The 12719-nt window shown below is 34.8% G+C and overlaps 1 protein-coding gene across 1 annotated transcript in view; it reads left to right on the top strand.

Moving 5' to 3' along the window:
- Positions 1–12719, top strand: part of GRIK2 (glutamate ionotropic receptor kainate type subunit 2) — a gene marked incomplete at both ends in the record, with an annotated part of 355572 nt that overhangs the window by 253663 nt on the left and 89190 nt on the right. The window contains one exon of the mRNA XM_082276818.1: positions 10406–10524. Within this exon, the coding sequence (XP_082132944.1) occupies positions 10406–10524 (119 nt within the window). The remainder of the gene's footprint in view (positions 1–10405; positions 10525–12719) is intronic.

The raw sequence follows: 12719 nt of genomic DNA, 5'->3' as shown, positions 1-12719 counted from the left end.
GTACAGCAGAACTATTGAAAAAGAAAGGAAATTTTTGGCATTTTTTGAGTTAAGCTATTAAGCAAGTGTGTTTAGGGGAAGAAAAGACTGCAGTGTCTCATTCTAGGACACAAAAAGCTGTGACTACTCTGAACTAAAAGTGGCTTGAATATATAAAAAGGCCATACAGGGCGTAACGCTGTGTCTGAAAACCGCCTCCTGTTATAATTTTTTCTGCTCTTTATGACTGTCTTCACATGTCAGCCATGAGCTGGTAAGGTTTGATTTGGATGTAGGAGAAGTTGTTATTATATTTTAATTTTCATCAAGTGCCTTATTGCTCATTCCATAAATTATTATTTTTTGACCACAGCTGTCGAGGAATTATAAGTAATGTATTTTTTGTAGTAAGAAATGTGACACAGCAAATAATTTCTAGAAAATGTGACAGTTTTCCTAAAACCTTCATATTCATAGTAGAAATTCTAATAAAAATGAAAGGGCAGTGGAATGAGAAACAGGTGCCCTTTGAAAGTGAGTAAAACCTTTTTTCCTGTTTGTGTCAGTGACTGACTGAAGAAAAACAAGAACTTAAAGTTTGCCTTTCTCTATTCCCTAGTAAATACCAGCAATGGGATAGAGATTTAATTCATTTAGCTAAATACTTTATCTCTGAGTGTGGGCAGAAGTAGATGTGTACAGAAGAGTTAAAAGCATAAGGAAGTCTGCAGGAGTACTTCTCTTGAGTACACTCCCACAGACACAAAAGTTTTTGGTTCTCGACTTGAAAGATTTTATTTTTCTTTATTCAGATTAAGTTTTATTTGAGAACATAAAAAATATCATGAACTGAGGAAGATGTTTCTCATACAGGACTGAATATGGTACAGACTTCACAAAGCAAATAAAATGTTTTTTTCCTGGAGAAGAAGGCAAGTCTAATTTTAGACATGACGAAACAAGTGAGCACAACAAATAGTGTGGGAGGGTGGAAACTGAAGAGGGTCACACTATGATTGCAGGGTTACTTGGGTTCATTTCATGCATATCTTCTTAGTATGACTGTTCCATTTTTTAAGCTTCTGTAAATTTGCCAGAAGTATCTGGAGAGGCAGCGGAAAGAGTAAGAGGTGTGTCTAAGATTTAGGAGAAGTAAAAGAGGTGATAAAGGGAATTAATTGTGTATAGAAAATAAGAATCTATATTTGTGTACAGGCTCTTTTGCTTTTCTTTGTGACCTCTTAGCCATCAAAAGACATTCAGATGATGACTAATCTGTGTAATCTATGTGGAGGCACATTTTATACTTTCTCTTTTGCTGGATATGTAAATACAGCTTTGCAGAATAATTTCAGGACAACCATTATTTACCTTTTAAGCCTTATTATAGCTCCTGGATGGGGTGTGGGGAGGTTCCTTGTGTTGTGTGAGGGCAGGTGCTCAAACTCTTGACCAGAACTCAAATCTCATATCCCAAAGGAGAATTCTCAATATAAGAAGTAAGCCAATTCTGTGTGTTGGGGGGTTAACCTTGACTAGAGGCCAAATGTTTGCTTAGGCACTCGATCCCTTCTGGAGCAGGAAAAGGAGAGAAAATAGGATGAGCGCGCTCAAAGGTTGAGATAAAGGCAGAGAGTTGCTTACCAGTTATTGTCATGGGCTGAAAAGAATTCAGGTGGTGAGTGTACTAGTTTGAAAACAAACCTGTGGGAGGGACCAAGTCAGAATAACAATTTAATAGGGAAATTAAAAAAAAGACAAAGGGAGAAAACACTGGTTCAAACTGACAGAGTCAGGATACAACCTGACACCCTGTTAGTCAGGGTGGTGGTAGCAGTCTGATAAGATGGTGGCTGCAGTCCTCCTGAAGTGGTGGATGTGGTTCTGTTGAAGCAGTGATCCTGCAGAAAGGGTCTGCTCTTCCTTGGAAGGTCCAGTGGTGGCTGTGTAGCTCCTGTCCTCTGGGAATCCCATGCAAATGGTGTCTGTGGTGTTCAGAAACTCAGATTATGTCCAGGATGGAATGCTTGGCTCCTCCTTCTGGGTGGAGCATCTCACAATGGTGTAATGAGTCATGAGGCCAAGTGTTGATTAGGCTCATTAACAGAAGATAGTCCAGAGGGAGTTATCTCTGAGTCAGGCGGCAGGACAATGATGGGCCATTAACAGAAAGATATCTGGGGGGAGGAGGCAAGGAAACACTGCCCCACCTGGTTTCAACAGCTCATGAGGATGGTAATGGAATACACTGCAACCCAGGACAGTGAGAAATACAGACACTGAGACAACACCTTTCTTCCACCTTTGCTTTACTCCTTCAGGTTCCTCTGCCCACCCCCAGACAGAGAAGGGGGCTTGAGGGGCAGTTTGTAGTCAGTGCGTAGTGGTTTCTCTCTCACTTCTCACCCATATATAAGTCCTTGCAATATATACCTAATGCACTTCCACCAGATTCACTTTTCTGTCATTAGTCACCCTTTTTATGACTACTGGCCAAGGTTCAGTAGATGGACTTTTATCCTAGATTTTAACCTCTGAGAGAAGTGCCCTCCACATCAGAAACCAAGTTCAAAACTGTCCAGGCTAAGGAGGGCCTGTAAGCCAAAAGTCGCTCAGCTGGTTGGTTTAGTCACTATGTTTAAAAGAGGTTTTCTGTTCTGTTAGTCACAGGAGTGACTAGAAGGCTCAGCACTGCTAATCAGAGTCAATCCCTGGACAAGGTATATGCTTATGATGCTCAGGTCTTTGTTTCTAAATATTTTCTGTTGTGTGGTTACAGGCCTGGGGCAGTCACCCCTCAAAATGAGCTTAAAAATCATCAGAAAAAGATGTGCAAGATCAGGGCACTCCTGAAGACAGAAAAAGATGAAGTTGTGACTTAGCAACCTCTAGAAACATCAGTGTATTATCAACACTGCTACCATACTACATCCAAAACTGAACATCATACTGGCTTATACCAGCTACCAGGAAGAAAACTGACTCTATCCCATCCAAAAAGAATTTACAGATTGCTTGAAATTTGAGTATTTCTAAAAATAGGCATGAGGATTTTCCAAAGTAGTGAGTTTTTTATTTCTCCCATTTTTTTCAATATACTCAGGGAAGACCATGTATGGGTAAACAACAATAATGTTCTCTGGTAAAGATGTAAGGATGTTATATGAAAAAGCTAAATGTAGGCTAGTTAGAAGGAAAATGAAAATATAAAAATATTAGAAGTATTGTGAATAATGTTTTTTTGAAATAGCACCCAATTGTTACTATTGAGACAGAGGAATAAAGGAACATAAATGAAGATTCAAAGATGCTCATGCTAAAAGCCTAAAGAGCAAAGCATACAAGGGGGAAAATCATGTTGGAGACATCATTTTACTTATGTCACTAAAAAGGGGGCAAAATGTTTTCTAACATAACAAATACTCTAGTTTTCTGTGTTGTCCCTCAGATACAGAAGGCAGGAAAGGTTGTGAATCTTGTGAAAACTAAAAAGGAAGCAACTCTTTTAACATCTCCCCTACCATACCATCCTTGAGATAGCTCAGAATATCTCCTAGAATATTTTTTGTAAGACTTCAATGTATTTAGCAGCAGTCAGGACACACTGATTGTGGGAGAAGTCTACAATCATTGTGAAGTTCACATACATTAGAAGATAGTAATTTTAAATAAGTTTTCTACAGATTCTTGACTGTCATTTTATATTTAACTCTATCAACATTTCTTCTGTTCAAGAAATGGATGGACTAATGTTCTGGAAATTGGGAAATTATTTAAGAACTGAAACCAGCATATATAATAAATTAAGCAACAGGAACTTGACTAGTACTTCAAAAATTAGGTCATATGTATATCTTTGACACTTATTTCCATCATTCATTAATCTTTAATTATGATGGTAATGTACTTTATGTATATAATGTCTTTAATACAGAATAATAATGGATTTTAATAAACCCTTAATCCACAACTGTAAAAACAAATGTTTCAGTTATAAACTTATTATAATTATCACATAATAGTTAAGAATTTTTTATGATTTATTTAATTTTAAATTTATTTATTTAATTTTCATCAAACAAAACAGCCTTTATGGTTTTGGTTCTGATTTGAGCTATGATTTAACTACACATTTCTGTAGCCACCAAGCATACATTTCTGTGGATTTTAGAGCAGTACTAGTCGCTAATACAGCAGTAAAAATTGACAAGTTCCAAAAATCACCAGGTATTCCCTGTTGCTGGGTTATATTACTCCTGTATGATTCATGTTGCTTATAGTAGAAGTTAACTAAATTATTGTCTTATTTTCTTATGAACTAATTGGGTTTGTTCTTTTTTTCCCCCCTAGTATTAGTCAGGAAGATAAAGATGCATAAAAATGGGACAGTATATATTCATTCATATAGTGAAGTTTTTCTAAAAGCCATAATTTAGGAAAAAGAAAATGGAGGCTTTAATAAAGCGAAGTAGTAACATGGTTTATTCTTAAGCAGTGTAGTATGTTATAATAAAGCATCCATCTTATATCTTGGATATTCTTGAAAAAGTTATTAAATATTTTATTTAAATATTGTACTTTGTCAGTCCTTATGCAGTAACATATGGATTGAGGGTGTAGTCCTGCACAGAAACCCTGTAAAACAATGACTAGAAGAATCATTCTTACATTTTGCTCTAGTGAATGGGAGAATGTGTAATTTGCTAGAGCTGAGATTAGAGCTGATAGTTTGTTGTGTTCAGCAATACCCAGCACTGGATCAGTATGCTCATCAGTTCATGAAGAGGATAGGGTAAGATTCTGTTGATTTATACATTTCTGGTCATTAGATGAAGCCTTACAGCTTGTGAAATCTTTGTGCTAATGGTTTTGCAGTGAAACCTGTTGTCTGCTCACTTCTTGGTCTGGTTGTGCAAAAGAGATGTCTGTGTGCATGTAAGTGAGTAATAATATTTACTTTTCTTTATAAACCTGATCCAGAGAAAAGTGAGGAAATTTGACAGGTTTGAAATAATGCTGGAATAGTACGCACAGGGTAATTTTGTGCTGTGTCTGTTGCAGAGTTATGATGAATATGTTGGTCACATCATGCTCTAGATAATATTTTTGTAATACCATTTGCTCCTAATTTATTTACATGTTCATTTTAAAAAACACAATAGTAACATTTTGTTTGAAATATCATTGAAAAGAATGTAATTTAAATAAACTAAGCACAGCTACCAGTAAACAATCTTATTAGTCCCTTAAGTTATACTTGCATCATACTTCTTTGCAATTGTATTTTCTTTATTTCCCTTGCCTATATACATAATTCCATGAGTATAGGGAAGTATTCTATCTGACTGCATCAGACCAAGAATTAAGTTTATTGCATTTGATTGTTGTCTTGTAATTTCAAACTATCTTGTAGAACATAGATTTTTTTTTAGCCTTTCCATAGTTGTTATGTAGCTCCTGTTTGGGTCAGAACAGAAGGCAGGACCATGTCAGATATGGATGAAAAATTTTGTCAGTATGGATTTTTAAATAGGAATTGAAGTCCAGGCATATAATGGTAGCTGATAACTCTCATGGATTTTCAGCTAAATATTCAGTATCGATCTGTGTTTTGAAAAACCTATGTGTTTTACTTTTTTGATCCTGAGGGAAAAAAGTAAAATAATAAATAAAATAAAAATAAAATAATTAGGAAAAAAAAAAAGAGAAAAGAGCTGCTTTAGACCTTCTGGAAAAGTTCTCTATAAGAATTTAACAGGTAACATGCTAAATATGATTTAATGACAGTACCTGACACCTGTTTTGCAAATATCTGAAAGGAGCACAAAAAACTCAAATGGCCTGCATGTATTACTAATGGATCCAAGCAGTCTTTATCCCACAAGGACTATCCCAACTGGTGTAAATTCAGTTCTGTGTAATATTCCTAGGCAGCTGTGTTTTGGTATAATGAAAATACAAATACAAATATTACTCCAGTAGTCCATTTTCTCTTCTCTCTAAATTGCAGGTTTTGGGTTTTCTTCTCTTTTTAACAAGTTGCATTTCTCTCCAGAAAATACATCTTAAATTAAAAAATTATTTATCTCCAGATATTACAGCCTGTATTAAGCATACCTATTAATTTGCTTTCAAAACAAAATACTATCTTCATACTATCATCAGAGATAAACTGACAGGTTTTGATTTGAGAACTATTGAAATTGGTGGAGGGTACCCTTTACATACTCTCAGCAGCTTTGAATTGAGCTGATTTGTATAGATCATGCTAGACCACACCTTTAGGAGAGCAACTGAAAGCAGCAGTCAGTGTGTGTGACAGGATTTACTTTGAGTATAGTGGGTGAACAAAAACCATATATCTGCAATCACATCTAAGGTCATCTACACTGAGTCCCATGGCTCTCTATAAGACTGTGTTTTTATTTACAGATCAAAACTGTAGAAGCTCTTCTAGTTTCCAGAATTAGTCATGTCTCTTCATGAGGTAGTCTCAAACTGGACACTGGAAAGGAGGAGTGGGTGCCTGCAGGTCAAGAATTAAGAAACAGAATCTTGTAACATCATCACAGGACTCCCTGTGCTAGGAGTGCACAAAATCCAACTCCTAAATAAAAAGAGAAGCAGAAATGCTACCAATATATCACAGTTAACACTATGACAGTTTCTGAAGTCAAACAGGCTCAGGGAGTTTAAAAAGATCACCAGTCCTGGCTCCAGGACTGATCCAGCTGGTGGGGTGTCTAGGGTCCTGTGGGCACCATCTGGGCTTCATGGAGGTACCTTTTTATAGATACATTTCCCTACCCTGGAGATAAGTTTCTTGCTTTTTATAGGAATTAATTATCCTGTGCAGATTGTTCTCCTAGACCTTTCTGAAAATAGGTTTGAGGGCTTTGGAGGTCTTTGGTGGTCTTGATGAACCTGTACTTTGATCAATAGTCCATGCCTACGTTTTGACCTCTGTCCTGTGCTTGAACTGTACTGCATTGTGCTTATTTCCAGGAGCCAGAACAAGGACATTTGTCCCAGAAAATGCTGCCATATCTCGGGTGTACCCCTTCTCCAGTCACATCATGTTCTTTATCACAACATACTCTTACCAACAGTCTTTGGTTGGCTCCATGGCTATTCAACTTTAGGTGTTTGAGACACACACATAAGATCCTTTGTCTTCTGGGCTTCTACACTGTTATTTCAGACACTGTGTTAACACAGAATATCATAAATTATAGTTTGTCTGAAATAATTTGCTGTTCTGAAGTAGGTCTGTCTGATCATTTGGCATACTAATTTTAATTTCTTATATCATGGTATATTCCTAAAGTGGAATTAAATTTACCACAAATCTTTCCTTCCTGTGGATTGCTGAGAAGGCTGACTTTTAAACATTATTTGCACTAGCCAATAATTTCTGGAGAGTACTTGTAACTTTTCAGGGGGTAGTAGCAATCAGGAAAACTGGAACTCAGGTCTTGTAAAGTTCATTTATATTCTATTTTTTCAAGTATTTCAGAGACATGAAGGTGTTAGAGATTAACAGAGACTGTATCAGAAATGTTAGAATAAACATTTAATAGAAATAACAGAAATGGGTCATTGGGAAGAGTACCTGTTATCAGTGGTCAGAAAAGTCAATCTTCAAAGTTGCATCAGTTCTCTTTTTGCTGCATGCTTGTTCTCTTGATTGAGCTAGTGTTCTGCATTTAAATTAGTAGGAGTATAGTGCATTAATCAAGGAAGGTGATTATTCCCATAGTATCATTTATTATACCACATTTAAATACTGTGAGCAGTTCTGGGACCCCTGATACTTGAATAAACTTGAGCAAGTAGAGTCTGTATCAGAAGACTTGTGAAAGGAGGCTGGGGGGAGGGCTTTTTTAGCATCAGGGAGAAGGAGTTTCCTAATAGGCACTTTCTAATAAGAGAAGCTGATCAAAAAAGATTGAGTTCTTTATACTTGGAAACAAGGGAGGTTCCAGCCTGACTTAAAGAAAAAAAGAAGTTTTTATTATGATAACTAAACATGGGAATGTTTTTCCCAAGAAGTTGTGGAATTCTTTGGACATTTTTGAGACCTCACTGAACAGTCTGCTGTTGAGAAACAGTAGACATTGCCCTAAGCCGGATTCTGGCTTATAAAACCTGCTAGATGAACCTGTAACTCTATGATTTATGAATATTTGTTGCAATAGGCTAAACAGCATGAATCTTATACACATATGTAGTACATACAAAAAATTGATCAAAGGATCTATACCTTAAGATTATTACACTAGACAATCTAATATCATAGATCATCCTTAAAATAAGGAGGAACAATATTTATCCATAATAGGCCAGTTAATTTTCCTTACTTTCTAAGTAGAGAATGCTAAAACTATAGGACTCAGATTGCATTGTTTCTTTTTCCTAAACTCATCCTGTATGTTAAGTTGCTTCTTCCTTTCTTTACAACTATGGACAATTTTTCTGTGCTTCAAAATAATATAAAAATAATTAAATAAGCTATCAGAACAAAAAGGTAAAAATATCAAGTTATGTTTTAGTTTGTTCAGTAATGTTGCAATCACTAAAAATAACTCTTGAATATTTATATTTATTTTAAATCTCTAAAATATGTTTGCTTTGTCTAGCAAACATTGTCCTCACAAGAAAAAGGTATTTTCAAATTCAATCTTCAAATATCTCTCCGCAAAAAGAGTATGAATACCTACTTCAGTGTCACCAAGTGCTTGGTTTCCAGGTTTTGTTGGATTGACAAGATGACATAAAAGGTACTTAGATTTTTAATGAGACAATAAACTTCTGATCTAGTTTTACTACAAAGTATGTAGGAGAATTCAGGTCACAATGTTTAATTAGAACCCAATCAACATTTTTGAACAGCATATCACTATTACTTTGGAGATCCAAATGAAACAGTTCTTTATCAAGTAGACACTTTTAAGATGAGAGGTGTTTTAACATTACATTAAGAGCTTAAATGTGGAACATTTGATTTTCTGTATTATAATGTGTTTGAAATATTATTGTGAAGAAAATTGCATTTTTCAGAGTGACAGATGCATTATTCAGATTGCTTGGATTGTAAGATACATCAAAAAAGTTCTTTCATAAAGGCTGCCTATCTGAGGGTTTTTAACAGAGTGGCTTTAATGATTTGAGAAATTATGAAAATATATTAATATTGATTTAATAATTAAAATCTGTAATATTTTTAATTATTGTGCTGGTTCCATTTTACTGTGTTGCAGTGATTTTTTTTTCCTCAAATATATTATGCACATGCATTACTTGTATTCATTATCAAATATTTAAAGACATGATTTAAGCACAAAATAAAAGTCCCTCTCAACAGCGTGTCTCCAAGTCCAGAAATGATGATTAAATCTCTTAAATGATTAGAATAATCCTGCACATTGGAATTAAAATTTAAAGTTCTGCAAAATTATAATGAGGAAGAGAGAACTGAAAATCTTTTTTTCTGAAAGAAATTGTAACCAAAAATAATTTATCTAGACATGTTTGCTTGTTTTAGCTACAATTGATAAAACAGCATTTAGAGATGAACCTGTCATAATGCACAGCAATTGCAAAGCCATGAATTAAAATAGATTGATTGTATATAATCTGCTTGTAATCTATTGCCAGACTCAGACATCTTTCTACTATATTTGTTCTATCTATTTCTGAGATAATGAATTTAATTGTGTTTTCCTTTATGTTTATATTTTCTTTTTCTTTTTTTTTTCTTTTCTCAGAGCCTGGCCCTGCAAGGTGCTTGTGAGTGTCCCCAGCTTCTTTTGGAAAACCTTTCCAGGGATGCTACTGTGCACCTCACAGGACAGGATGCAATTCCTTTAATTTTCTATAGTATTTTTTTTCTGTGAATTGTAGTGTTTATTACCCTTGTTTGGTGATTAACAATGCCACTTTTACTGCTAACTACTTGTTTTTTGTTATATTCATTATTTGTAATTTTTCTGAGAAAAATGTTTTGTCTAATGTATTATTTTCTAGTTACATTCTGTGATTTAACACATATTATGTTTTCTTTCAAGATGCAAAATACTGACACAGTGGTTATAAGAACCTAATCCTAAATGGGACCAATTGTCTGTAATTCTATTGGCATTGAAAATAAGTGCTTTGATGTTTACAGGTGGCACTTGGAACCTTTCAGAGCCAATCTGTATGCAACTTTATTAGTATCAGCAATAGTTAAGAATGTGAATCTTCAATATTGTTTTTTCTTTTAATATTGCTGTTAAGTATAAGGCAATCACACTGTAAAAACTTTCAATCACTATTTTCTTTATAACCTCTCTTATTTTTCTTTTTCTTTTGCAGCAGATTTGCTGGATAGACTTTGTGATGGCTGCATTTTAAATTTGTTCTTTTTTTCTGTCAATTACCACAGGTTTAGTCCCTATGAGTGGTATAATCCACATCCTTGCAACCCTGATTCAGACGTGGTGGAAAACAATTTTACCTTGCTAAATAGTTTCTGGTTTGGAGTTGGAGCTCTCATGCAGCAAGGTATACGACTCAGTCTGCTCTTTCTCTTGGGCATCATGTCCCACTTTTTGCTGGGGGTAACAGCTCTCTGGCGCAAGTCACTTGCATGGGTGCCTCTGTGCATGTAGCCATAAACCAGCTTTTCTATGATTATGTATCCAGGCATTCCCAAACACCACCTTAGGAATTAGTCTGAAGACAGACAAAAATTTTAAAACTTAAAAAAGTACAGCATAGTCATGTTGTTTATTTCCTAAACAGGATGCCCTTACTGCATAATTAAATGAACATTACCTAAAAAACCTTAATTTCAACAACTTAAAAATGAATATATCTTTGTCAGGTAAGGGTATAATGTAAAAATCTATAATTTGTTTAATTTTGTTCTAGAAACCTTTCAATAAAAGAAACATTTTATCTAGTAGCTAGAACCTGTAAAATAAAATGATAGTACAGGAGATTTAATTCTGTGCAGTCGCAACTCATATTTTTAAAATCAGAATGACCATTCTTAAAGATTTAAATAAAAAGCCTACATTGAACAATCCCTGCACTGAGAAACTGATACCATTGCTGACAATAAAATTGGCAGCTGTATAGTCATATAGCTCAAAGTAAAACCAACAATCACTTTTAACTATAACTAAGTAAAATGCTTAAGCAGATTCTTAAAATTTCCTTATCATATTCCTCTTATTTTGAAAGCATACCAAATATATAGATCCATAAAAATATATCACCATTTTATTACCCTTTTTAATAAGGATTTGAACAGAGTCATATAATATCAGACTCATTTGAATAGCACAGATTCAGTTTTTGCTCTGACATTTCACTGGGCAGTATAGTGTAATATGAAAGATTGTTAGTCCTGTTAAAGAACCGTTAAAAGGAATGACTTTTCTTTCTGGAAAAATAACTGTTGCATATCCCAAAAAAATTAATAGAAAATGTTGGCAGGAGCAAGTGCATATCGGTAGAGTTGTTTTAATGGATATACCTGAGCAATCATTTTTAAAGCTTCCCATTATAAGTATGCCAGCTATAAATAAATCCTGTTTTTAACTCATCAAATGAATTCATGAAGCTTTCCTGTAACTGCAGTAAATATTCTGTCATGTGTCAGGTTGGTAGGCTTAAAAAGTCTCTAAGACCTCAGTAAAAAGAGTACTATGCTCAGAAAAACATGAATTAATGGGTAAAAAGAAACCAGGATTTCAAGTCGGAAATAAAAATACAACTGTAGTTGGCTAAGTGTTTACTATCAACTAGGTCATTAATATATATTTCAAGAAATTAGATAGTTGAAGCACAATTGCCTAATACATGTTGGTAAGATAATGATTGCTTTCAAGGAAGCTATCAAAAAAATAGATACTGAATGAAGGAAGGTATTTTGAATTTCATTCACAGTTCTCAGGATTGTCAGAATCACTATCAATGCTGAGTTTTATTTCTTATGTGGCTGTGTGCTTCTTCATATTTCTGGAGAATGGAAAAAGCAATTTAGATTTTTTGCATCATCTTTTTTGCAAGAAAAAGGTATTTTAGTCCCTAACATCTAAACTTTTTTTTTTTTGAGAATCAAAATAAGAAAAAAACCCCAGCCTTTATTTTAAAAGATATCTCTAGAGGATAATAATTTTTCATGAAGGAAAACTAGTTTGTCAGAATTAAGGCTGACCCTCTGTCCTTGCCTTATATTATTTTACCTTTACTCAGTTCATCCTTTAATAAACTTTAAAGGCACCATTCTAAGGGTGCAGTAACAGTCTTTTTGATGATTGCTTTAAAAAAAAAAAAACTCTCAGAAACCTAAAGTTGTCTAAAAGTAGGCTTTTAGACAAGCACAGAGGTTCTCACCTAATAGTAGTAACTTTTCATTAGAACCAGTATAAAAACGCTTGGGCCATTCTCACGTTGACTTATTAAGTGCTGCTTCTTTACAAAAGACTTGCTTAGTGCTGGAGGATACATGATAGAGGAAACTCATACATGTCTTGCTGGCACCTCTCGCTCCCAGGAAACTGTGGGATATAGTGCTGGACATGACGTTACCTTGGGTACATGACAGTCAGCCCCTGACCAGGCTCTGTTTCATGGGCCCAGGTGGCACTCGGTTTCAGTCCTTGGTAAGGTATGAACTTGTGGTAACTGGGGTAACTGCGGCGAATGTTTCCACTCTTCTTTTCTTCCTATCTGACTTCCTATTTCTA

Source organism: Coloeus monedula (assembly GCF_965178545.1).
Source record: "Coloeus monedula genome assembly, chromosome: 2".
Lineage (NCBI taxonomy): Eukaryota > Metazoa > Chordata > Aves > Passeriformes > Corvidae > Coloeus > Coloeus monedula.
This window is presented reverse-complemented; position numbering and strand designations above follow the sequence as displayed.